The sequence below is a fragment of the Prionailurus viverrinus genome, chromosome B3 (genome assembly GCF_022837055.1).
Source record: "Prionailurus viverrinus isolate Anna chromosome B3, UM_Priviv_1.0, whole genome shotgun sequence".
NCBI lineage: Eukaryota > Metazoa > Chordata > Mammalia > Carnivora > Felidae > Prionailurus > Prionailurus viverrinus.
Window position 1 is genome coordinate 57,077,436 of NC_062566.1, and position 27,309 is coordinate 57,104,744.

The 27,309-nt window shown below is 51.0% G+C and overlaps 1 protein-coding gene across 5 annotated transcripts; it reads right to left on the bottom strand.

Moving 5' to 3' along the window:
* Positions 1 to 1,799: 1,799 nt before the first annotated feature.
* Positions 1,800 to 27,234, bottom strand: TYRO3 (TYRO3 protein tyrosine kinase). 5 transcript variants are annotated; one of them, XM_047864297.1, is made up of 20 exons: positions 18,796 to 19,159; positions 16,812 to 16,995; positions 16,473 to 16,573; positions 15,527 to 15,697; positions 13,965 to 14,051; positions 13,051 to 13,166; positions 11,328 to 11,505; positions 10,469 to 10,629; positions 9,770 to 9,914; positions 9,259 to 9,388; positions 9,075 to 9,175; positions 8,440 to 8,535; positions 8,023 to 8,103; positions 7,484 to 7,576; positions 6,934 to 7,055; positions 6,409 to 6,518; positions 6,066 to 6,225; positions 5,685 to 5,821; positions 3,311 to 3,513; positions 1,800 to 1,967 (listed from the first exon to the last, which is right to left on the bottom strand). In XM_047864297.1, exons 1-20 carry the CDS (start codon positions 18,914 to 18,916, stop codon positions 1,885 to 1,887), a joined length of 2,580 nt encoding a protein of 859 aa, XP_047720253.1. In that variant the 5' UTR covers positions 18,917 to 19,159; the 3' UTR covers positions 1,800 to 1,884. The 5 variants fall into 5 exon arrangements, with proteins under 5 accessions (XP_047720253.1, XP_047720251.1, XP_047720252.1 ...); XM_047864295.1 differs by lacking the exon at positions 1,800 to 1,967 and adding an exon at positions 2,001 to 3,164 and having other exon boundaries at positions 3,218 to 3,513; XM_047864296.1 differs by lacking the exons at positions 1,800 to 1,967; positions 18,796 to 19,159 and adding an exon at positions 26,791 to 27,234 and having other exon boundaries at positions 2,001 to 3,513.
* Between the last annotated feature and the right edge of the window lie 75 nt (positions 27,235 to 27,309).

Below are 27,309 nucleotides of genomic sequence, written 5' to 3' on the forward strand. Positions count from 1 at the left end.
CCTTGTTGGTTAAGCAACTGGCTCTTGATTTTGGCTCAGGTCATGATCTCATGGTTTGTGAAAAGGAGCCCTATGTCAGCCATTGACAGTGTGGAGCCTGCCTGGGATTTTCTCTCTCTCTCTCTCTCTCTCTCTTTCTTTCACTTTACCCCTCATCTCCCCCCCCCCCCCCCGCCTCAGTCAAAATAAATAAACATTAAAAAAAATGCCATTATTATCACCTACCTCAAACCCCTTGATCATGGGGGGCCAAGACACTTGGGGAAAAGAGACTGAGCTGAGAAAATTATTTACACAGATTTAATTACTGGTAGATGACTCTCACTTTGTCACACACACACATACTCATATCATAACTCTTGTACATTTTAAAAGGTACCTAGTACTGACCTGCATTCACCCAAAAGATAATATGATTATGACAGAGCTGTTTAAGGTGCTCTCTGGAATGGTAGGGAGAGAAAAAGCAGTCTTTAGGGGACTCTCTGATTTAGTGCGTTTCAAGCCTGAATTGATTGACCATTCATTAACTACATAACCTTGGACAAGTTACTTATCCTGCATTTCTGTCCTATTGGAGGATGGTAATTATATTCCCATCTTACAGGAATGCTCTCTGTATTAAAATGAGATACAGTGCCTAGCACATAACAGGAGCCCATTAATGGTAAATAATGATTTGAGAGTAAAGGTCTCCTCAATCAAGAATTCTCAAACATTACCACACAGATAATCATTACAGGCAGTTAAAGCCAATCACAGCAGGAAACATTCTGAAAGCCATTTCCCTGGAAGTGAATTCAGGTCTTATGATCCACGTGGGAACCAGAATCTGGGATGCCAGCAACAGGTTTTTCAGGATATTTGCTTTCAGAAGCACCCGCCTCATTCCACTGCTCTCAGCCAGCAGGGCAATACCTGTGTCCCTCCCTGTCTTCCCACACCCCTCCACACAGAGAGGGGCCCAGTTCTCACGCCTCCTGCTACATATTCTCATGAGTTTGCTCTGAAAGCTTCTAACCTAAAATTTTCCAGTGGAAATACTTGGAAGCAAACTTTATGCTCTTATTTCTAATGCTTAAGAGGCATGCCATTCTCTTAGCCCATTTCTTCCCCTGAGCTTCCCCTGGCTCCCAGCAACAATGTAAAGGTGAGAACAAAGGCTCCACACCCAATGAAAGAAGGAAAGTCTGACAGAGGGGTAGGAGACAGCCAAAGTAGTCTTTGTCCTTGTTCCAAGAAAAAGAACCTTTCCATAACATTTACATTTTAAAAGATCAAGGGTGGTTATCTCTAGGTGGTAGGATGATTTTCTACATTTTCCTAATTGTCTACAAGGACTATGTATTATCTTTATTTATTCTTGAGAGAGAGGGTGTGAGCAGGGGAGGGGCACAGAGAGAGGGAGACAGAGAATCCGAAGCAGGCTCCAAGCTGTCAGCACAGAGCCCAACGCGGGGCTTGAACTCACAAACCGCAAGATCATGACCTATGCTAAAGTCGGACGCTCAACCAACTGAGCCACCTAGGCAAACTATGTGTTATCTTTAATGTGATAATATTCTTTGGGCTCTTCTCTAATTACAAAAGCTTTTTTTTAAAGTTTATTTTTGAGAGGAGAGTGACAGAGAAAGAGAAAGAGCACAAGTGGGGTAGGGGCAAAGAGAGAGTGGAGAGAGAATCCCGAGCAAGCTGTGCACTGTCAGCACGGAGCCCAATGTGGGGCTCAAACTCACAAACTACCGACATCATGACTTGCATCAAAACCAAGAGTCGGACATTTAACCAACTGAGCCACCCATGCGCCCCTAATTACAAAAGCATTTTGTGCTCAGTGCAAAAAACTTGGAAGGCACAAAGGAAAACAAGTCCCCTTAACTCACATCATGTAAAGATAACAGCTGTTAACATTTTGGCATATGTCTTTCCAGACTTTTCTCTATGTAGAGATGCTTCATTTTTGTGATCTGGAAAAAAGTAAACAGTTAAGAGACAAAGCCTTGAGTCTTTAGTTCTCAATTTTATTTCTGTTTTTAAACAGCTTCTAACGGCTTGGAAATATCCCTAACAGCAAGGGCCTTGCCCCATGCAATCCAGGGGGCTCCCCTAGCAAGGCTGGGGTCCAGGCTCCAGTAACTCCCCCTCACCCACGTCAGCCATCAGGCCTATTTTCTCTCTTTCTCTGGAGACTTGGGACAGAAGAGGGTCTCCAGAGAGGGAAAATTGGGACTAAGGGATGGATGCTGCGTGGAAGGACTGAGCTCAGACACAGCTGCCTTTGTTAGTCTTAGGATATTTTGGGATTTGGTAGCATGCTCAGACAGACTGTGGGAGGGTGTAAAGAGGGGCTCCTGGACTCCTCTCTGGCCCCACGCATTTCTGGGCAGGGCCTACAGCACCCCTTCCTCTTGCCAGGCTTAGTGCACTGCCCTTATGGGCTGGGCAAATGGTAGCCTGCAGTAATCCAGCATGCCTTGCTGTGACCTGGTCAGTAAAGCTGCACTTTACTCCTGGCCTAGGCAGGGTAGGTGGGTCATCAGGAAGGGGATAACGATTCAGACCTGAGAATGCCCCACTGTCTCCTACCATAGGGCTTGGGACCCGCCTGTATCAACCCCTTACCAACTCTCACCTAAAGGGAATAATACAAGGGCATCTCTTTGTGAGGAGGAGCAAACCTGGGCATTTAAACCCCAAGCATGGGCAGAGCTAGGCCCCTGGTCAGAGACACCTCAATGCATGCACTAAAGCAGCAGGGGCAGCTCAGCCAGAGAGTAGGGGCCCACAGGGCTAGATCTACCCTCCCCCAAATCCTCTCCATACCCATGGTAACCATGGAAACATAACCTCCCCCCCTCCTGCCAGCTGCCTGGGTTTAGACAACCAGGCCTGGCCCACCTCCACCCAGCCAAGGCCTGAACTGACACCAGGCAGGCCAGAGTGGCCGCAGGAAGAACTGGGATTGGGCGATTTGGTGAGTCCAGGCTTCCAGCGCAGCTTGGGAGGACTACCACAGGAGCCTCCATGCCTTGCTGCCTGGGCTGGGGTCAGAGAGGGCTTCCTCAGCCAGCGGCGGGCCAGCAGAGCCAGCAGCATGGCTCGGGACGCCCTCTTCCTGTGGGCTAACAGCTACTGTGGGGCAGTAGCCCTTGCTGCAGAAGCAGCAGCCTCTGGCCCTCACTGACGGGGCTTTCTGGCTGCTGCTCCTCCTGCGCAGGCTGCTCAGCTAGCCCCCCAGGGCTGAGGATGTACCGATAGTCACTGGGGGTGCCCCCCATCGCCCCCCCACCACTGCCATCCCCAGCCCCACCGCTGGCCTGGTCCCTGCCAGGCAGCTCCAGGCGGCCTCCCTCCGCAGGCTCCTCGGCTCTCTCAAGGTTGATGTACAAGGGGTCCTGGCTGGTGGACAGCACTGACAGGTGGCCCAGGATGCTCTCCAGCTCCATCCGTAAGCACGTGAAGCTCGGGCGCTGCTTGGGGTCAGCGCTCCAGCACTGGTACATGAGCTCATACCTAGGCAGCCAGAAGGGTATGGGGAGACAGTGAGGAGCCCAAAGGGGAAGCTGAGGCCCCTTAAACATACAAAACCAGGAATTTGAAAACTTTTCTTTAACACACCCATATAAAGCGCTTACTATGTATCAGGCACTCTTCTAAATATTTTACATATATTATTTAATTCGCACAAATAAATGTGTGAAATAAATGATCCCGATTTCACCAATGTGGAAACTGAGGCTGAGAGAGGTTAAAAACCTTGACTAAGGTCACACATGTAGAAGCAGGTAGAAAGTGAGGCTCCAAGAGTCCCTCCTATGTTATATTGGGAGGGGGCACTAGGAGTGTTTTGTCTTGCAGAACACAGCTTGGAGTCACTGTTATTTTAATGGGAAGGATTTGAATAGGCGCCCTTTGTCCTGAATCCTCACCCACTCAAGCAGACTTAAATCTTCATTGTTCACGGACACCTTTGAACCTAGAAAAGCTTCCAGCCCTCTCCCCTGGGCAGGAACACTTTTTACATACACATTCAGGAGCCTTACAGATTCCCTGAGGTCTTATCCCTGTTCTTGGGGAATGCCTCAGGCTTAAGGAAGAGAAAAAAAAAAAAGAACTAACTGAAAGAGGCTGAGACCAGATCCAGGCAGCGCAAATGCCTGACTCCCTTGTGCCCACAACAGAAGCCCTAAATGCTCCCCACACACTAGCCTTCCTGACAAGGGCCCCCAATGATGGGAGGAATGGTGCCAGACATCGAGGAGGCCATGGAAATGGTCGGGGCCATGAGTACGTGGCCAGGCTGGGATACATTGTCAAGGCTGTGCTAGGAGCCAACTGGCGCCTGTCCACCAGGCTGCCTGGTAGGAAGCCAGCGCCCGCCCTATTGACAACAGTAGCTCCAGCCTGGGAGGCAACTAAGTCGGGCCTGGTCCCCACTGCTCAGCAAAGCCTCTACAGCTCCAGATCTTCCTTGTGGCTACAGCCACAAGGAGACCTCGAAACCTGCCATGTCCTGAGCTGTGCTGAATAAGTAGGAGGTGTAAGGCCTGGCTAGTGCGCTCAGATTTCCCTCTGACACACAGTCCAGGCTCAGGGCACTTCAAGCTCACTGCCCTAGAGAAACAGGACTCCACCGTTCGGGCTGAGACTTCCTCTACCTGTCCATGTTTCATGGACCTCTGGTGGTCCAACCCCACAGCAAGAAATAGGGAGCAGATTCCTTCACTGGATCAATGTGGATGCCGTCCTCCCGGTACTAGTGAAAAGGTCCTCCAGGGCACCAGGGAAACTCTGGCTTGCACAGTATGGGAAATAACACTAGAACAAATTCCATTTGTTGCCATGGTTAAAAGGCACATATTCCAAAATCACAGGGATCTAGGTTCACATCCCAACTCATCTACTTAATAGCTGTATGACCTTGGCCATGTTACTTAACCTCTTTAATCTCAGTTCCTCATCTACAAAACGGTGATAATGACAGACTTTTCCTAACAGGGTTAGAGGGGGATTACCTGAAAGAATGCCTGTAAAGTACCCAGCTAATGCTGGTAACACTGTCTTCCAGTCACGAGGGGCTCACAACACTCCCCTATTCAGTGGGTGTATCCCTACCCTGCCCTACTCCCAAAGGCTCCAGGCTCCCAGAAAGGAAAGGCAGTTCCCTTCTCCCCAGGATCTTAGGTCTCTCCACTCCCTCAAGAGGAGGCCAACCTCCCGCCCCCAGCGCCCCCTCCTTGTCTAGCAAGGAATGTGATAGAGCAGCAGTTTTTTCTTGCCCTGATGCAGCCCTCTCTGAGGGGGAGGGAGGGCTCAGCCTAGGAGGTTTTCTTAGACTAGCTGGGGACTGAGAAGTAGCGGGGGTGGGAAGAAGGTGACAGAAACTTGCACTGTTGCTCAACCCTGTAGCTTCTGCCCTCAGGGTTCCTGGTTCCTCCTGAAAACTGGAGAAAACATGTAAGAAAAGGTAGAACAAGAAACACAGGATGGGAAAGGGAGAGAGAAAGAAAACAGGAGGTGGCAGATAAAGAGGCAGTTCGGGGTCCCTCTAATGACAAGGACCAAAAAACAAAAGGTCCAATTGAGGTTCTGAGCTCCCAATGGACCAGCAGCTGTGCTGGCAGCCAGCACCTGAACCCCCAAATTCCTATTTCCTCCCAGAATCCCCTTTCCAGGGCACTCACACATCCTCTATACACTCTGGAGGCTGTTTCAGGCGGTTCCCGCCGATGAGGTAGTTGTAAATCTCAGCGTTCTCAATGCCAGCATATGGCGTCTGCCCACGCGTCATGATCTCCCACATGGTCACCCCGAAGGCCCACTGGGAAAGAAGCGAGGTTGGAGGGGAGATGTCATTAGGCTCCCTGAGCTGGGCAGAACCCTAAGACAAGCACATCTTAGAGCATAGAGGTGTTATAAGGGGGCAGCCAAAGCCCAGAGACCTGGCTAGGTCCCTGAGGATTCTAAAGGTCCACCCACGGTCCCTGAGGATTCCAAAGGTCCACCCACACACTGGGCCACACTGCTTATGTTACCACCAGGCCTCACTGTGCTCGCCAGCTCACCACGTCACTGTGCACAGTATATAGGTTGTCAGCCAGGCTCTCCAGGGCCAGCCACTTGACGGGTAATTTGGAGGCACAGCCCTGGCGATAGTAGTCCCCGCTATAGATCTTCCGGGAGAGCCCAAAGTCAGCCACACACACCGTCATGTCTTCTGCCAGCCTGTGAGGGGTGTTGGAGGGTGGAGTCAGCCTTCCCCCATGCTGGCAGCCGTACTAAAATCAGAGTATCTTTGCTCCCCAGCTGTCCCCACGCATAGCAGATACAGTCCCAGGTGAGAACTGACCATTAGTCTTCCTGTCATTAGCTGCTCGTTCCCACCCAAGCCCTCCGGAATTCACATACATGCAATTCCGAGCAGCCAGGTCTCGGTGGATAAAGTTCCGGGAGCTCAGGTACTCCATGCCACAGGCAATGTCCACCATGAACCGGACCAGGGTCTGCAGGGGCAGGTTCTGGTGGGGCAGACAGAGCAAACTCAGGCTGGATCTGCCCACCCAGCCAGGGCAAGATGAATGGGGTTCCCTGGCCAGAAAGCCTAATGACTGTCCTTGGAATTAATGAAAGGAGGGGGATGGAGGGACTTCCCAAGACAAAGAAGCTTTGGCAGACCTGAGAGAGATACAGCACCCAAGAGTCAAGGCACTCCTCATGTGGGATTCCACAGATCTCTTCTCTCAGAAAGGGCCCTTGCCCAGACTAAAATGCCCAGCAGGGCTCTGAGGGAGAAGGAAGCCTTCTAGCATAAAAAGGGTAAAACCCAGCCTGCCTCTTCCCAACCAGCTTGATCAGCCCTGCTCACCAAGCCAAATTCTCTCCCAGGGTCTTTGTCCCTTTCCAACTCCTGGCCATTCCACCCCAGGCACTCACAAAGGGATTCTCCCCAATCCGGGAGGCGAGCAGGAAGGCGTGCAGGTCCCCATGCTTCATGAAGGGCAAGATGACCATGGGGATAGGGAGACGGCCTTTGGCTCTGCTTCGGAGGCTCACCCCTGGGGACAAGGGAGAGTCAGAAGCAGGGCACATAAACATCAAGAGACAGCTTAGGGGTCTGCGTGAGCCTCCCAACTGCTAGGTCCTACCTCTAGCCCTGGCTCTGTTCCTTCTCCATAAGTCCACAGTGGCCTGGTGACTACTCAACATTTGTCTGCCCCTAGATCTCTGGAGCATCTTCTTGTCCCCTCCTCCTCTGCCTCTGTTCAAATGGGCAGTCTTCATGTGCAGACCTTTGGTACAGGGCCTGCACACTAAATTCCTTACCTGAGTCTGATCAGATTTCAGCCAGGACTCTCCTTGCTATTTTGCTATCTGCTTATTCACCACGTAAGTCCAAACTTCTCTCCCACAGGCTGCCCTCCCACCTTGGTGGAACACAGTTTTAGCTCTATTGTATATCTGCCTCCCCTAAGAAGGAGCTCACCAACAAGCTTGGCCACATGTGGGTGGTCAAATTCCTTCATGCAAGCCGCTTCCCTGAGGAATTCTTCAATGTCGCTGGAAGCAATGATGTCAGCTGGAAAAAAAGATAGGAGAGAGGGAATGAGGGAGATGTGCCCACAATTCTGATCCAAGACTCCTAGGCCTTGTCCTTCCTGGGCTTCCCAGGGGGTTCAGGAAACAGACTGGCATGAGCAGGAGAAACCCCCATGGAGTGGGGCTATCCAACAACCTCTCTGCTTACTAATGGTCTTCCCTTTGGTTTAGATAGTCCAGAAGCTCAAGCAACCACAGCTTTAATCACCCTGAATGAGCTCAGAGGAGTCACTGCTGATGGCAGAGAGCAAAGGCTAGGGCACAAACTTGTGTGGGTTTATGCCTCTGAATTATTCACGGGGCACAGGCAGCATACTACTTAGTGATGAGTAACTCTTCTTGGAAAGTCTAAGGACCCAGCAGAGCCTGCTTCTGTATCAGTCACCCCTTCCACTCCTCACTCCATGTCTACTACTCTTCACTCACCTTTCAGCATCTTGACAGCCACTTTCACAAAGGAGCCATCCTCTTGCTTCAGCTGGGCCTCCCGCACTGAACCAAACTCTCCTAGGAACCGACCCAAATGACGGTGAGGCCACCTTGCCCTACTGCCTCCCCCCCCTTTCCTCCCAGGTGACCCTCCACAGGGACACAAATCACTAGACTCTGGGGACATTGCAGGAGGCTCCTTTTCTGCAGCCAAAGGGAGTATGCTGGGAGTGCTCCTCAGTCCTCCTCATCCCCAGCCACCATTCCTCCAAACATCCCAAACTCAGGCATTTACAAATAGATCCTGTTTATAGGAGCTGCCCTAAATCTACACCCCCAAAGTGACAGGAGCAACCTAACACACCCAGATATGGCAAACTCCACTCCTGCCAATCACTGTGCAGCCCCACACACCTTTGCCCAACATCCGGCCTAGGGTGAACTGCTGCTCTGGGATGAGCACATCCTCCAGTTTGTCCTTGAGTTCATCACTGATGCCCAAGCTGTCCACTGTGGGGAGAGGGGTGGTAAGAAAGGAGAGGGGCCTCTCCTGCTCCTGACTCGTACTCCAGGCTCCACCCTCAGTGCAGACATGAGCTTAGTTTAGCTCTCCCATAGCTGGGGTGGAGACATCCACGAGGGTAGACCTCTGTGTCTTTTCTACTACCGTGTGCTCAGGACTCATCAATGTTCAGACACACTGGTCAAATTAATGAGCTAGCAAAAAGAATGTAGTTAGGGGCTCTCTCCCTCTCTCTCTCAAAACTAAACAAATAAACATCAAAAAACAGGGTGGCTCAGTCGGTTAAGCCTGTGACTCTTGATTACAGCTCAGGTCATGATCTTACGGTGGGGGGATCAAGCCCCTCATAGATGGAGCCCTTTGTCAGGCTCAGGGCTGGGTGTGGAGACTGCCTGGGATTCTTTCTGTTCCTCCTCAGCTCAAGTGAACTCTCTCCCTCTCTCTCAAAAATAAATAAGTAAACATTAAAAAAGAAAGGGAGAAAAAAAGACAGTCCATTTTTCCTCCTATGATTTCCCACACTCACGTGTGGCTTCGATGCGCTCAGGCCTTTCCCGATTGAAGGACCGGGCTGCCCGGAAGTGAACGGCTGGCTCCCCCCGGGCCATGACACTGTCAAAGGCTTGCCTAAGAAGAAACCCAGGACTTGGAATCAGCTCCAAGATCTACAGTCACCACTTGCCTCTCCCTCCATGTCCTTACCCCCTTACCCGAACCGTGTCTCCTTCCGCCTCTTTCGAAGCAGGATGAGGGCCAAGGCAGCAGCCGTCACTAGGGCTGTCAGCACACCCAGGACTACAGGCACCCAGGATGTACGGCTATGGGGAGGGCCCTGCTGGCCTGTGGGAGACAGGGGGAGTGGCATGAGCTAGGCTGACATAAAGGAGTCCCTTTAGAATTTTCCAGTGATGGCCATCTGGTCTGGTCAAGAGGTTCTCTTAAGTCAATAAAAGTCCCAAGTGGAAAGCAGCTCCGAAGGAAGACCCAAGAGTTCCTACCCTGTCAGTGATTGGCCCTGGCTATTAGGACTTAAAACTCGACCAGAGATTCCTATGCTAGTCCTGTGGCAGGGGGAGGAGAATGACTTTTAGTTTAAATACCCTGGCCTCAACTGCTGAGTCTTTGGGTCTATTAGAGGAAAGGTACTGCCAGCCTCCTTCCACCAGTCTAGGTTGCCCTTGAAAGCCTTGCTCCCCTGTGCCCTTCCCCTGCAGGCCTTACCTGCATGGTCATGAGAAGAGACCACCAGTGGCTGACTCCAAGGCCCACAGCCAACTGCATTGGAGACGCACACACGCACAGTCAGGTCCTTCTGGGGATCCCAGCCTGTCAAGTTGGCCCTGGTCCCCTCCACTGTCAGCTCACCCTGCAGCCAGGAAAATCCCCCATCCCATACTTAAGTCTGAGGAAAAGGCCTCCAGCTGGGGCCTGAAAGTCAGAAAAAGGTCTAGCTAGGAACACAGGAGGCAAGGGACACTGTGGGTTCAGGGGCTTCAGGAACACAACATGCTGGGAGTCATCACATTCCTGCTCCACGCTGCAGAGGCCTCTCCTGAACACAAACAAGGCTCAGTCCTGGCTGGCAGAGGTGGGGGATGGGAGGGAACTAGGCTTGGGATAAGATGGTCTTATCGGCACCCTCCCCTCCCCAATTGGTGCAGGAATGTGCTTCCTGCTTTTACAAACAAAGCAGCCACCCACTGGATGCAATCCTAACTGGAGACACCATCTAATAAGGAGGGAAGAAGCCTGCAGGGGGAGGTGGGGAAAAGCGGACTCCCTCTCCCGAGGGTGGTGGGAGGCTGAGCCCACCAAAGTCCCCAGGCCCACCAAGGATGGCCATTCAGAAGCTCTAAAGGCCTTAGAGCCCTGAGAGCTGACTCTGGTACACCTGAAGAATGGAAGCTTGTCTCCCCTTACCTGGGTGCGCCTTACCTGGGTTCCGTTGTCTTGAACCCAGGACAGTTTATAGGGTCCCAGGGGGCCTTCCAAAGGGCCCTCAGGGATCACTTCTTCCCACTCCAGGATGAGGCCTGAGTCTGTGCGGATGGCATGGAGGTTCTGAGGAGTGCTGGCTGGGGCTGTACCCGAAGAGAGAAGGCTACTAAGAGCCCTGCCCTTCCCACTATCACTATCCCATGCTGGCCTTTGGAACGAACTCCCAAGAACTACACAGCTCAGAGAGATACAGGTGGGGTTTAAAGCTTGCCTCCCAGTCCTGACTGCTCTCACTTTTAATCCTGTGGAGGACCAGTGAGTAAAGGCAGGACCCACAGCACCCTACTAGGTACAGTGCTGCTCCTGGTTACTGCTTCAGGAGCATCCTTCACCACTTCCCCCTCAAAGCCCCACCAGCCTCTTTGCAATTGCTAAGAGAAATACAAGCAAGTTCCTATCATAGGATCTTTGCACTTGCTAAGCCCTCTTCTGCATTGATTTTGCCCCAGTGTGGCTCCTTCCTTATCATTCAAACATCAGTCTCTTTACGGGGGTATGCCTGGACCACCCTGGGGCACTCTTCATCAATCTTTTCTGGTATTATCTGATCTTTTCTAATCTGCTTGTCTGTTCCACCCCCCTAGAACTAAAGCTGCATGGGAAGGGAGCTAGATTTATCTAGTTCATAGATATGCATGCAGCAGACACTCAGTGTTTGCTGGATGAGGCAGGAACCTCTTTTTGGGGTAGCTTCTCTCTCAAGCAACCTCATTCAGAACTGGAGCCAACATCACCTCTTCCCCACTGGAGCCCTGCCCAGCCACTTTGCTAAGTCCCTTACCTAGACCCTTTGTCCGGAAGGGCACCCAATCAGCATATGGAGAAGGCCCCAAGGCGTTGGCACAGCGCACCCTGAGACTGTAGTTGGTAGCAGGTGCCAGGTCCCGGAGCAGGCAGGTAAAAGGTGGCACAGGGACCACAACAGCCAGGACTTCCCAGTCTCCTGGTGCCTGTGTCACCTACAGAAAAGCAGCAAAGTAATGAGGGAGAGAACGGAGATAGAAAATGGGATTGTGGCATAGGCATGGGGGGTGGGGGATCTTGAGTTAATGACTCCTCTAAGCCTATCAGCAAACACTTGCAACCCACCCCCTCCCACCACCCACCACTCCAATAACACACCAGGTTCCACATCTCCATGCATTTGCAAATGCTGTTCCTTTGCTTGGAATGATCTTGCTTGCTCTTCCTAGAAAAGTCCAACTCATCTTTTAAAATTGAGTGCAAATACCACTTTTTCTGTCAAAGACTTTCTCATCTATTCCAGAAAACTCATGCCCTTTTATGCTCGGTTCATAATTGGGTTATAAGAGTTACCATGTATTGTAACCAGTGCAAAGTCTCAGTTTCTCAAGGGCAGAGTAACTGAGAGCCTAGGGGCACCATGAACCAAGACTTCACCTTACATTTTGGGGGCCCAGGGCAAGAGTACAAATGGAGACCCATGTACCATGGGGCTAAATATTTAAATGTTATAAATCAGCTAACAAATTATTAAATAAAATATTCCCTGTCTTCGTATATTGACAAATAAAGCTTCCCAACAACCTGGAAGGTCAGGTTTGCATTTATAAACCTCTGATTCCTTGAATTCCCAAGCCAGAATGTGGTGGCACAAGAAGACGAAGTCTCCGAGCCAAGGGTCTGTACCGAGAGGAACATCAGATGCCCGGGTGTGGACAACGTTGCCTGCATACCCATCCCCCACAGTGGCTGCCCTTTGGACTTAGAGGTGCACAAACCAAAGATGGGCCAGGCCCTGGAAGCAGACTGGGGACCATAAGGCAAGACATCCCTAGTATCTAGAATATGGTGTAGTGTGGCAGTTGGGGAAAGGGAAGGGGGTGTCCTCATGATCTAGATAGGCATATCCCCTTGGCTCTACAGACTCCTTGCCCAGGGGCAAGGGGTGCAGCCAAAGAAGGGCCACAGTGGCATCCTCTAAATGGTATAGACCAGAGTAGCAGGGACCTCTCCTGCCAGGGGCAGGGGACTGCCTAGAACAGTTTCAAAGTGTTCATTAAATACCTTTGAGTAAACAGATGAAAATAAGGCTTCATGCATTGCTTCTTGTTTTTGTTATTACCTCACCCAGATTTTCCACTCTCTGGTGTTTAGAACCCCTCGGATCCCCTTGTTCTCTTTGGCATGAGTCAGGGGGTGGGGCATAAGGGTACAGGTATCAGCTAAATCAAAGGTTTGGGTTTTTGCTGACATAAGAAAAATCCTTCCAGGCATCCCAAATCTGCTCTAGTGATCTGCTTTCCAGCCTGAAGAATGTACGGGTTAGAGCCAACTTGCCAAGTCACTTGGTTGCCAGAGTACCCTATAATAAGGGACAGTGGGTTGAGTTGTTCCTGGTAAGACAGCAACACCTGAACAGGGCTAGAAACCAAGTCCTATGGGCAAATGTAGGTAAAAGTGATACCACCGTGAACAAAGTGCCACCAAGGCAGCCACAGAACGAACATGGCCAGGAGAGTCTGTCCTCGCTCTCAGCCTACCTGGACCGTACATGATTGGAGCAGGGCCAGGCCATCAGCACCTGGTGTCCAGGCCACACTAGCATTGCTGCTGGAGAGCTTTGTCACTGTGATGTTGAAGGGGGCTGCGGGCAGTGCTGTGGACAGGGAGTGAGAGTCAGTGCCCTGGAGTTCAGTGCCCAGCAAGGATATGAAAAAGCAGAAGGCATGGGAGTCAAGCCTTGAGTCCCTCCCTAAGGTCTGGAGTTTCCCCCAACCTAACGATGGCTACTCAGCACTCAGAGGACCACAGTAACATACAAGCCAAGCAACCAGTAAGGGATAGCTGCTCATACCCAGGAGGGTGCGTTGGCTGGGGAGAAAGGTCGCCTCTCTATGAATCAGGGGCCCTGTCTGACCAAGGAATAGGGTAAGACAGTGGGTGCATGTGGGGACAGCGCCTCGGCCTTGAGAGATACAAATGAGAAGCTGTCCCCGCAGCCATAAGCCATTCCTCCACACACTGGCTCTCTCCCTCCTTTTTCCCTCCCTTTGTGCATACCAACCCTTTGGATCTCCTCTATGAACCTGCTAGGCTGTTTTCCCCAGCCCCATTCCCTCCACAGGGGCTGGCAGAAGCAAGGTTGGGCATGAGCCTTGACCATCTCCTGCTCGCTCCCTCTCTCCCTCCCTTGCAAGGACTCTGCTTCGTGATGGGAAATCTGCTGTGACGTCAGGTTTCTATTCTCATCTCAGCCACGGCAGGGTCTCAGGTGCCCTCACTAGGGATGGAGCTCTGCCAATTAACCCCTCATCCCTCAGATCCCAGCAGGGCTGCAGGAAGCTAGAACACCAAATGACTGTAACTTCATCAGCTGGCTGAGAACGCCCCTGACTCGCCCACTCTCCTTCCCTCCCTCCCTCCCCCCCACCAGTCCTCCTGCCAGTCTTCCTACCTTGAAGGCGAACGGTGGCTGGGCGAGAAGAGGCCAGGCCTTTAAGGTTGTGAGCTTCACAGGAGAACACTGTGCTCTGGGTCACCCCTGAGGCCAGAAAACCTCAGTCAGCGCCCCCCAAGCAGCAACTTGCATTTATTCTGGGACCAGGGAAGGGGGATATGTAGGCTCTGGATCTGAGTATCCTAGAAGTCCCTCAAGCCAGAGGGAAGGGCTAAACAATGGGATATGTTGGAAACAAAGGGACTTTGGAATCTAATGCGCCTGGATATAACCCCAATGCTGGGGCTCTGTCTTCTCATCTCCCAAATGGGAGAATTGTGAGAACCAAATGACGTAACACACATAAATTGCATGGCACAGTGAACACTTGAGGAATGTTTTACTACTCCCCCCCTACCTCAATCCCACCTCCTGAAGATAGCACAAAGCTCCCTCCCTTTTCTGTTCACTCCTTTATTGCACATTCCAGAGCCCTTCTTTATTTGCTCTATGCAGTATCATTGTTACATTTGCAGATTCTTTGCCTTGCAATAGTTCTCAGTTCTTTATGCATGTGTCTTGTCTCCCCAATTACACTAATTCCTTGGGGGCTGGACTGATGGCTTCTATTTCTTTTGTATTCCCTAGATCCCCCGTGGTGCCTAGCACAGTGTGATGTGTGGAGTAGGAGTTCGGTGAGTGCTTATTATCAGGCTGGCTGTCTGAGGTCCCAACCACGTACATCTGGAGAAAACTGAACCCAAACTTCCCTCTAATCTGCTCTAGCCCAGCACCTCCTGATCAGGTCCCGCAGCCCACCTCTTCTCAAGATTCCTATTGCTAGGGCACTTGGCACAACAGAGCCTGTCCCTCCCACCTTCCAGTGTGTGAGACCAAGCTCAGATTCCCAACTTTTTTGGTCAGTTCAAGTCTCGACCAGGAACTTTAGCTTTATTTCACAGATAAGTGAACCTCACGAACCTCAGTATGTGTGTGAGGATCTTGGGGTCCAGGTGGGTGTGCATTACTGCTTTGGGTGTATCTGTGTGGAGGTATGGATAAATATAGTTATTTGAGAAAATGTCTAGAAATTTCTGGAAAGGGCCATTAGGAGAGGCGGCTCCTGTATCTTTGTGCTGCCACCCCCCACCTTTCCTTCTCCCTGCCATTCCCCACTCTGCAGCCCTAGACTCCTGTCTTCTAGGCAAGTCTGCCAGACACTCCTCCTAGCTCTGCGTGGGCTGGTTCCTGGCTCCTTCCCTTGGGAGGGGTGGGGGGAATGGGTGCCCCTGGTTCCACACGATTCCATCTCCCAGGGCCAGCTGTGCATGGCCTGGACTACTGTGAAGGACAGGGAGAGGCTCCAGCACCCTCCAAACACACCCAGCAGGATCACCACTAATCGGCCTATCTGCCAGCCTAGCACACCTGACTCAATGAGCTTAGTAATGATGCAGGTCAGGTACCCAGGCACTGGGGTGTTTTCTGGACACTCACAATACCATACCTGGTGATTTACACAGATTTGAACTCTGCCAGCCTCACCACCCCTGCTCAAAGCCCCTCCTGATGCTGCTCACCTGTTACATTTAAAACAGAAGGAGAGGGAGCAGGTCCCCCAACCTTTGTGCCTCCTCTCCACCAGACAATGGTAACAGGTTCAGGGGGACCCACGGCCTCACAAGACAGCTGGAAAGGGGCATTGGGTGGCACTGCCAGATCTTTTGGCTCCACAGTGAAAAATGGCACACCTAAGGAGAAAGGGGGGAGGGGGGGGTGGGGAATGAGCCTTGCCACCTCTCAGTTTTCAACCACCCCAAACCACAAGTTTGCTACCATTTGTAGCCCTCTATGCAGAAGGTCCCACAGGCCCTCATGATTGGGTCAACTGCAGAACAGGCCATCTAGCTGGAGAGGGAGCTTCTCTTCTTTGGGAACCTTAGGAATATACTTTATGCTGTCCTCTTGGGCATGGGAGCTTCTCTCTTCCCAGACCTGCTCTGACAGCCCTTCTCAGAGCAAGGGAGGAGGCAGAGGGTGGGGAGTGGGGGAGGGCCAGAAAGGGAGGGGGAGTGGGCGGAAGCTTTAGCAGAGTTCTGTTGGCAGGCCCCAGATCCCGTTCAGGGCCCTTTGTTACTTTCTTAGTCACTTTGTTTTCCTGGGCTGAACAGCTCTGAGCTCCCGCAGCTGCAGATCCTTCCTCCCCTCCCCCATCCCTCCTGGCCTGGCCACTTGGCAAAACAGGGTCCAGGCCCAAATGGGTGGTTGAGGCTTGTTGCTCAGACAACTGAAACTGACTGCACCCCATAGGTTGTAAGTCCTAGTTGCCCCCTTGGCTCTGAAATACCCAGATTCCAATGGGTATGGTGTTCCAATGTCTGGGGAAGGCCTGGAGCCTGATCAGTCAGGCCCCAGAGGGAGTTGGGCAGCTCAGCTTCCACCAAGCTTTCTTCTGCAGAGGTGTGGTCACTAGCAGACAGCACCTGCTCCAGGCCAACATGCCCACCTGTGTCCCTGCCTCCTCACCTTCTACCGTGAGCCACACTGGCTGGGAGGTCTCGGTTTCTCCCCCATCCTCCACCTGGCACCAGTACCGGCCTGCATCAGAGCGCTCCACTGACTTCAGGCTGTGGAAACAGGACACCAGGCTCGCCTCCCAGGGTCAAGAGGGGAAGCTGTGCTGAGCAGACTCAGTGGTTCAGCCTGCCCCCACTTCTGGATGTTTCCAAACAATGCCGAGAAAAAAAAAAAAAAAAAACAACCCAGACCTCTGGACAGCAGCATTGCCCCAGTTCCCAAGCCCCCCCCATAAAGCATAACCTGCCCCCAGGCTGGCATGCCACACCTTCCCCCACAGTCCTGCACCTGAGGAAGCCAATCCAGTGCTGCTCACTGACTGGGATGTACACCTGATCCACACTCTGGACCACAGCCCCGTCCTTCACCCACTGTATCTCAGGCTCCTCCATTCCCTCCACACTGCAGTTGAGCTTCACCGGCTGCCCCTGAGATACTGTCAGCTTCACCGGGGCTCCCATGAGCTTCAGGCCTGAGAGGTGGGAAGGAGAAGGTGTCAGTATGCTTGAGAGGGCCCCTGTCTCTGGAAATATCACCTATTCTCTTCCAGAACGTAATTTCTGGGTCGGAGGGCTCATTCTCAGCTAATGGTCAAGAAAGTAGATGTTGGACAGGGTGGGAAGGAAGGTGGCCTGGGCTTTGTCTGGGGAGAGGAACATGACAAGCTCTCCAGGCACCATTTCTGCCACTGCCAAGTTCCCCCCAGCTCTAAGATAGTTACCTCTTCCGCATACTTCGCTACTGGGCAATGTTAAGTTCAAGCCCAACCACCAGAAGGAAGACAAGCCAGGCTGAAAAGGTGGGGCATTCTTATACACCTGGGGCAGGGTACTGCCCTGAGAATGACTGCTGCACCCATCTAGTGCAACAGGCGGCCAGCTCTCTGCCCAAGGTCTCAGGCCAGAACTCACACTGCTGCTGGCACCCCCCTACCTCACCCCGCATACCACCTTGGCAAATGAAAGAAGGCTGAGGAAGAGAAGGAGGGGGTGCTCCCCTGAAGTGGAGAACATATGGCTACAGAACCACGTCAGATCAAACACATGGCAGCCTTCCTGGCAGCCACCCGCTCTATTAATACCTGAATGTGTGCAGGGGCGGGTGCTAGGGAGGTAGGAGGTAGAAGGGAGGGGAGGGGCCCTGAACAGGGAGTCCAAGACCCCTGAGCTACTGTCACACCAACAGGAGCCACCCTGTGGAGCACTACCTTCTGCAGGCATCCACACACACAAGCGCGTGCACTCGAACACACACACACACACACACACCCTCCTGGTCTTCTGGTATGTTTTTAAGCAGAGAGGGGCAGGTGAACTATCCACATAGCTGAATCCAGTCCTGCTTCTTCCTACCCTTTGCTGCGCAACTCTAGGCAAATTCCTGGGCTCCCTAATTCTGAGATCTACCCTTTCAGCTTGTAAATACTTGTCACTCTTCCCCTTCCCTTCTCTGAGAATCTGATATACCAGGGAGTGCTGTCTCAAAACAAGGTGCCAGCTCCATGGCTGCTACTTTAGCCTGTGTCACAGGGCCAGTCACAGGGCAAGGAGGGATAACCTCACACCCCATACACACCCAACAGTCCCAGAGGGGTGTAGTGTGAACTTGGAGATGCAGAGTGCTGTGAGGAGCACTCCCACAACCGGCAAATGCCTCAGTGGCCATGTGGGAACAGGAGGCTAACCCCCACAAAGACCAGCAACCTTCCTCCAACCTATCCTCTCCAACAATCCCCGCTTCAGGAAGCTTTGAGTGGGTACAGGACCTAGAGTATGTACAGATGTTTTCTGTGACCGGGCACCCTCACAGCCCCTGCACCCTCAATGGTGCAGGTGTGTCTCCTGGCTGTTCAGTCCAGCTCCAGTGGTTTCAGAGTGGGACCTTCGTGTGTAGGGTGAACAGAATTGGGGTCTCCAGGACTGGGAGCGGAGAGTAAACATCTAGGTACGTCGAGGCGGGAAAATCCAGTCCCGAACACCCCCCTCTGACCACTAAGCCCACAGCCCCACTCCTTTCCCTTCCACCCGAAGAGCCCCGGACGCCAGAAAGTTGGGGGTGGGGCCCCGGCCCAAGAGCCGGCAGCGGACCCCGCGCAGAGCCGACCCCCCCCCCGCCGCGTTGCCCCCAATCTCGGCCTTCCAGCTCCGGTCCCCCCACCCAACTCTCCGGCCCGCCCAGGCCCGGGGCTCGCTCGGCTGCGGTTCCTCGGCGCCCACCCGGCCGCGCCCCTCCGCAGCCCCCAGCGTTCCGCCGCCTCCCGACCAACCCCTACCTGCGGCCGCGGGCTCAGCGAGCAGCAGAGCGGCCAGACTCGCCAGCAGCAGCAGCGGCGGCGGCGGCGGCGGCGGCAGCGGCGGGAGCCCCAGCTGCCCCATGCTCCGCCTCAGCGCCATCGGCGGCGACGCCGCACCATGCCGGGCCCGGCCCGCGAGCGACAAGGGAGGAGAGAGGAGGGAGGAGGCACGGAGGAGGAGGGACGAGAGAGGAGGGCCGCGGGAGGGGCGGGGGCCGGTCCGGGGGCGGCGCTGGGGCCCGCGCCTCCGAGACCCGCGCGCGCAGCGAGTCTCGGCGGCCGCCGTCAGCAGCGCGGGGTCCCCGGGGCCGCTGATGGGCCACCGCGCTCCTTCCACAGCCGTCGCCGCCGTCGCCGCCGCCGCTGATTCATGTTCTCCGAGCCGCCGCCTCCTCCCCAACCAGCCCGCCCGCAAGCCTGAGCTCGTACCGCCCCCCCGCGGAGCCTCGGGCGGCTCGCTCCGAGTGCCCACCCTACTGCCGCCTTCCCGGCCCGCGGCCCGCCCGCGGGCCTCCCCTACCGCGGCGGCACCCCGGGCCAGCTTGCCCAGTGCCGACCCGAGGATCTGCTGGTGCCCGGGTGGCGCAGCCAGCCACGCCCCTCCTTTCCCTAAACACACTCCAGCATCGTTTCAAACCTAGCACTCCTGATCCTGCCGTCAAACCTCGCTCGAGCCTCTACCGCACCCCAATTTTTTGTCCAGGCTCTGATGCCGGAACCTCGTCCCACCTCTCAGGACATAAAGCATCTCAGTCCCCTAGATTCCCAACCATCAGAGCCCCGAAATCGTGACTCAAGGCTTCCCCCACTGGACTAACACCCCTTCGTGCTTCTTTCTTGAGGCTTTCACCCAAATTTCCCTTTTCCGTGCGCCATTTCCCACCCCTTTATCTCCAAGATCTTGAGCCTTGGGTCTTGAGTTTTCCAAGATCTTTTTGATAATCCTCAGGTTTCATCTGACATCCCCATTGCTACTCTACATAGGCCAAAGCCCAATGGCCCATATCTTTTAGGGCTGTCATTCTTCCTAGTTGCTTCCTCTGCTTCTATCCCCCATTCCCTAGGACATGGTGTGGAAGTTGGCTACGTCCTCACAGAATCCAATAAAACATTAGCTATTATTAGTAGACCACCTTGCACACAATAGGCATTCCATAAAGAAACAGACAGATGTCTGTTAAATTAATTCATAATTGCCTCAGAGCTTGGCCTGCCCCACAACCAGTTATCACGGGGGGATGGCTGTGCTCAAAGACATCCTGTCAGGAAGATACACAGCTGATTCCAAATGCAGCCTACCAAGAGTTTCCCTCCCCTTGCCCTTGCCTCTACCTGTCCCCTGGAGATTACTCCAGAGGGCCCTTCCAGAAGTGCTGGGTAAAGAGGAAGGACAAACCACTTAGCCTCCTGTTTCCCATAGCCACACTGGATCTTATCAGGGATTCTCCCGAGCAGCAGGGGCCTGCCTCTTCCTCCACTTGGCCCCATCAGTGCTTGCTTATTAATTATACTAATGACAACAACAACAGCAGTGCGGGTGGCAGCCTCAGACCCAGCTGGGGGCGCCCCCAGGTGGCAACACAGGGAGAGATTCCAGAAGGGCTGTCAGACTTGGTAGGGGCCTCAAGTCTGGTTTAGCTGAGCACTCTGCCAAATTTCTTGTGTACTGTGGGTGGGCTTCAGGACCTTTCTTAAAGGAAAAGACTTGCTCCATTCCAGAATCCACAGCTTCTGAGTTTGGGCTGAGTTGGATCAGGGTAGGCAGACAACAGTCTGGAGCTGAAGCCAGGTTCGCCAGGGCCATGCGACTGTGGCAAAGTGGCTGCAAGACTGCAGTACAGTGGCTGCTGCAGCTCTACGCTTAAGCACTTGTCACTGCTTGAGGCCATCTCCCCCACCTCTCCTCTCTCCAGGGGATTTCAAGTTTCCCGTGAAAGGCAGCCTCCTCCTATTGACTCTGTTTGACATTGGAAATACCTCTCCTAGAGGATGTTGAACCTAGAGCCCAAACCCAACCTTCCACTTTCTTTTCTCCCCTCATTTCCTCCCCATCATTTCCTGAACTCTGACAGGAAATCCCAGCCTAAGGACCAGTCAAAATAGGCTTCCTGGATATGTCATGGATGCCACTGCATTCTGTACTCACAAACTTCCTATCTCAGCTGTAGGCCTCAGGCACATCTCTGTCACCCTGGGGCAGCATACTTTCCATGTGGGGACAGGAGCCCTGAGTCCCTGCTTCCTCTATACCCACTTTTGAATCCTTATCAATTCTTAGTATTTCTATTTACAAGGTAGGGGGTACTGTGGGGTCTTGGTCTTCTGACTTGCCAGCTCCCACATAGAGTGCTTGCTTTCCTGAGCCCTCGAAACCCATTCTTCTTACCTATCTACCCCATCTCTCTCTCTCTGTGTATCTCTGTCTCTCTCTCTTTCTGGCATGGAACATGCTTAAAGGGTATGTGAGCAGGTGTGATTTTGTGGAAGAAGTGTGTAGGTGGGTAAGAGGGTGTGCATTGTGATGTACGAGGGAGGGTGTGCATTTGTGCAAACTCTAAATGTGACTGACACTTTGTGGGTGGATGGGGAGAAAATGTGTGTGTGTGTGTGTGTGTGTGTCTGAAGGAGGTTGGCTGCCTGTGCAAATTCATGCCTGCAAAATCTCCCTTCCTTTCATAAATGCATTGCTTCGAATGAAACTAATCAAATCAACAGGAAATGTATTTGACATAATGCAGGACCAGCTGTCCCAAGAGTTCCTGTCCTCAGAACAGTACCAAAGCCAGCTCTGATCTATCCCAGGGGAGTAAGGGGATATAGGGAGAGGAAAGGCCAGCAGCAACCCATTATTATGGATGGAGCTAGGTTGGGCCATGGCATCTCCCTACTTGGGTGAAGTAAGTATCTGCCCACACTGCCTTTTATGATCCAGGACTGCTCAAGGAGGCCAGGGATAGATAGAGAGGACACAGACAAACCTGGAAATAAAAATAAAAACCATCTGCCCATAGTAGCAGAACTCCCTGATGGCAATTTCCAGCAGTTTCAGGAAGCACCTGCTTCAGCTTCTTTTTCAGAGTTAGGACCATCCTGTCCTCCCTACTCAGGCAAGAGTGGGTGGACCAAGAAGTAACCAAGGTGAGCGATGGGGTCAAGGTAGTCTCACTGCCCTGTGACCAAGGACCCATTATTTCCTAGCTACTAAGAAAGAATGGATCCTTGGGACCCATTGAGAGTTGGGAAATTCCACTTAGGGAATGGGAAGGTCGAAGACTGTGCTCTCTCCATCACCTTAGAGAAGGCAGGGAAGGAATCCACTCCAGGGCTTGGAGAAAAACTGCCTGCAGGTGTGAAGCCAGTTGCGCCTGCAAAACACCCCTTGCCTGAAGCTCCTGAGTCAGAAACAGTGCCATTCCTTGCCCAGCTGAAGATGAAACAGAAAGGTAAATCCCTAGGAGAGACCGAACTTGGATGTAGAGTCACAGAGGGACTTTCAAATGGTCAGAGTTTTTCCCCAAAAGCAAACTTAGGAGATAGGAGAGAGCAATAAGTTTGAGGTTTCTGAAACAGCAGGTGGGTCTAAACGTGTGGAAGAAAAAATTTGTCCTCTTCAAAATTTCATCTAGGGAATGGGGTGCCTGGGTGGCTCAGTTGGTTAAGCGTCTGACTTCGGCTCCGGTCATGATCTCAGGGTCCGTGAGTTCGAGCCCCACATCGGGCTCTGTGCTGACAGCTCAGAGCCTGGAGCCTGCTTCAGATTCTGTGTCTCCCTCTCTCTCTGACCCTCCCCCATTCATGCTCTGTCTCTCTCTGTCTCAAAAATAAATAAACATTAAAAAAAAATTTTCATCTAGGGAATGGCCCTGAAAGGAAGAGTTCCATGTGTAAGGGCCTTTGTCAACTGACAAAGGAAATATATGTGTGAGCGTGAGTATATTTGTTTGAATGCCCTATATCTAGCTGTCTGTATTTCTCTTTTTGATCCTCTTTAACTACAGCCTGGCCAGTGACTTTTTTTTTTCCTTTTATTATGAAATATTTTAAATATATATATATGAGTAGAGACCAAAGTACAGTATAATCCCCAATGTAATTATCACTCCACTTCACTGATTATCTTAGACAATTGTGTTCTGTTTTCCCATTTTTTGTTGTTTTCCTGGAGTTCTTAAAAGCAAATCTTAGCCATATTATTATTTCAGCTATAAATATTACAGTGTAGCAGACTTAACAAATAAAAACCTCATCCATATATAAATTCAGTTGCTTATGTATAGAAACATTTATAGATATGTGCATATAACAATATATAGATATATTTCCTTTGTCAGTTGAGAAGGGCCTAAAAGTAAGACACCCCAGTAGCAATGAACATACCTAGCACCCAAATTTTGATTTCTAATCCCACTTCCCAATAAAAGGAACTAAGGACTTTTGGAGAAATGGCTGATTCCAGGATTGGGCACAAAATATACAAAATGATCTTGGAGCATCTTACAGGGCCAAAAAGAACTGCTCAAAAACCCAAACCCAAACCCTCCCTTATCCTCCCCACACACAATGATGGGGTCTATCAAAGGGTCAAATATTTTGAATAAATAAGTTAATGGGGAGCATAGACAAATCTCTCATGCAGAGGAATTACAAATAACTTAGGTAGACACTCCACCCTTAAGGAGAGGAAGCAAGCCTCCACATTCAAGTGTGGGCCATGCAGAGTGACTTCCTTCCAAAGAGGATGGGAATGGAAGCAGGGGTGGTACAGTACAAAGATCTGAAATTTCCTCAGCCAGGCAATTAGGTGATTAAGGTTAACATCAACAGTCGTAGGTCATATTGATAGTAGGTGCCTTGACACAATGTGATAAAAATAGCATTTCATCCCTGTGTTGTTCTTCCCCAAAACCTATAACCCCAGTATTATCATGAGAAAAACACCAGACAAAACCCAACTGAAAGATATTCTATACATTCTACCAGTACTATTCTGTCCAACTCATCAAAAACAAACAAACAAAAAGTCTACAAAACTGTCAACACCAGGAGGAGCCTAAGGAGACATGACAACTAAATGTTCTTATGGAACAGAGAAAAGACATTAGGGTAAAGCTGAGGAAATACAAATAAAATATGGACTTTAGTTGGTAATAATGTATCAATATTGGTTCATTGGTTCTAACAAATGTACCATTGAATGTTAGATGTTAAAAATGGGAAACTGGAGGGGCGCCTGGGTGGCGCAGTCGGTTAAGCGTCCGACTTCAGCCAGGTCACGATCTCGCGGTCCGTGAGTTCGAGCCCCGCGTCGGCTCTGGGCTGATGGCTCAGAGCCTGGAGCCTGTTTCCGATTCTGTGTCTCCCTCTCTCTCTTCCCCTCCCCCGTTCATGCTCTGTCTCTCCCTGTCCCAAAAATAAATAAACGTTGAAAAAAAAAAAATTAAAAAAAAAAAAAAATGGGAAACTGGAGCACCTGACTGGCTCAGTGAGTAGAACACGTGACTCTTGATCCTGGGGTCCTGAGTTCAAGCCCCAAATTGGGGGTAGACTTTACTTTAAAAAACTGGGTGGCTCACTTGGTTGAGCAACTGACTCTTGACTTCGTCTCAGAGTGGAAGGATCCTAGAATTGTGGGATGGAGCCCAGCATTAGGCTCTGTGATAAGTGTGGAGCCTGCTGAAGATTCTCTCTCTCTCTCTCTCTCTCTCTCTCTCTCTCTCTCTCTCTCTCTCCCTTTGCCCCCTCTCCCTATCCTTCTCTCTCTAGAATAAATAATGAAGTAAAAAATAAAAAATGGGGGGGCATGCCTGGCTGGCTCAATTGGAAGAGCATGTGACTCTTGATCTCAGGGTTGTGGGTTTGAGCCCCATGTTGGACAGAGATAACTCAAATAAATAAATAAATAAACTTTATTTAAAAAATGAGGGGCACATGGCTGGTTCAGTTAGTGGAGTGGACAACTCTTGATCTCAGGGTTGTGGGTTTGAGCCCCATGCTGGTTGTAGAGATTACTTAAAAAAAAAAAATCTTAAAAAAATGGAGAAACTATGTTTTGGGTAAATGGAAACTCTTTGCAATTTTTCTGTAAATCTAAAACTAGTCTAAAATAAAGTTTATTTTTCAAAAAAACACATCCATGCCCAATAATTTTTTTAAAAAATCCTTAATATCATATAAAACCCAGTTTGTGTTTAATTTTCCCCAACAATCTCAAAAAATGTCTTTTTATATTAGGTTTGTTTGAATCAGGATCCAAAGAAGGGCCATATATTTCATTGATAATCTCTTATGTATTTGTAAATATATAAGAGAAGAATCTATTATAGAAGAAACTGGGTCATTTGTAGAATTTTCCACAATTTGGGTTTTGTTAATCGTATCCTCATGTTATCATTTTTTTTTTAATTTTTTTTTCAACGTTTATTTATTTTTGGGACAGAGAGAGACAGAGCATGAACGGGGGAGGGGCAGAGAGAGAGGGAGACACAGAATCGGAAACAGGCTCCAGGCTCTGAGCCATCAGCCCAGAGCCCGACGCGGGGCTCGAACTCACAGACCGCGAGATCTTGACCTGGCTGAAGTCGGAGGCTTAACCGACTGCGCCACCCAGGCGCCCCTCATGTTATCATTTAACATGTTCCTCTAACACCCATATTTCCTGTAGATTAGTAGTTAGATCTAGATGCTTCACTAGATTTGGTTCCAATTTTTTGGCATGAAACTTTCTTGGGAAATGTTTTTTTTACTTCTAATTGTATCACATCGGGGACACGTTATGTCCAGTGGTCTCACTTTTAGTGATGTTAAGGTTTGTTGTTCATAAATTGGCAACCTGATCCATCATACATAAAATCCTAATCAACCTTTCACTTAACAGTTTTGTTTTTTTAATTTATTTATTTATTTTGAGAGACAGAGAGTGCAAGCAGGGGAGAAGGGCAGAGAGAGAGGGAGAGAGACTCCCATGCAGGCTTTGCACTGTCAGTACAGAGTTCGATGTGGGGCTTAATCCCATGACCCTGGGATCATGACCTGAGCTGGAGTCAAGAATCAGACACTCAACCAACTGAACCACCCAGGCACACACACCCCTCCCCAATAGTTTAGCAGTCATTAATGATAGTTGCCTGGAGCGATTATTTCATTAGTGGTTGCAAACAACGATTTTCTACTATCAGTCTTCCAGCATTTCTGGTTCCAGTTCTCCTCCCTCACTCCCCATAACTTCTGACCAGGCCCAGGACTATTTTGGACCCCAAAGATGGCTAAATACTAGTAGCTGAAATTTACTGCTGCAGTTGAGACCAAGAGAACTAAAGAATGATTCTATAGAATACTTAGAAATTTGTTAAAAATGCAAATTTGTTTGGGTCCTATCCAAGACCTACTGATTCAGAAACTCTTGAGGGTGAGGCCCAGTAATCTGTTTTAACAAGCCCTCAAAGTGATTTTGATGCCTGCTAAAGTTTAAGAATGAATGGACTAACACTGGCTTCCCTAACATAGCCTTCAATCAAGCAGTGGTTTACTAAGGTCCTATTTTCATGGCCATATGCTGGGTGCTGAGCACTATGGATGCAACAAAGAGGGCCTGGTGCCCCCAAGGAACTCAGTCTATTCAAGAGAATAGCATACATGCTTGTAAAAAGGTGGCCAGTAATAGTTGATAATTGGCAGTGCATTCCCAACAAGCCACACAAGTGGTGCAGGTGTAAGATTTCAAGGAAAGTTCAGTGAATAGACCTGGTTGGCAGGGGTTTTAGAGTTCACTTCAGTTTGGCCTTAAAGGGAGAGAAAGACTTTGGGGGTAGGGTGTGGGAGAGAAGAAAGAGAGGATTTCCAAGAAGAGACACTGCAGTGAACAGAGGCAGGATGCTCAGGAAGGGGATCAGGAGACTGTTTTCTTCTCTCTCTTCACCACCATCACTCCTACAGTGTTTCTTTCCTTAAGCCTTGCCTTTCCTTTTACATGCTTACCTTCTTGGTCACCCATAAATGCACTGGGGAGGTCACCTTGGTGTTTGTAGGTTGCTGGGTGCTGCCCACAAACTTGGGTGCTGGGTTTAGGATGTGATTATCCAGGCTGGTGAGTGCAGAAGGATCGTCTGAAGTACACTTTGCCTTCTGTCACGGGTGTCGTGTGTGTAGAAGGGCCTGTGTCTGCTGCACATCCGAAGGATGAGTGTTCTCAGTGTTGGCATAGAGTTCACCTGGTGGGGTAGTGCAGGGCAGGACAAGCCGTGCATCTTCCCCCTCATGGGTCCCGAGCGCAGGGGCGTCTTGGCTTGGCTCAGCCGGAAAAGCATGCGACTCTTGACCTCCGGGTTGTGAGCCCAGGCTCCAAGTTGGGTGGAGAGATTACTTAAATAAACTTAAAAAAAAAAAAAAGAGTGGGGGAACGGGGGGTCTTGGGCGCCCCGAATGCAATCCCAGAAAGGGTGGAGCCAGGCCCTGGAAAGGCGGGGCTGGGCTGTGGGGCGGATGTTCAAACCTGGT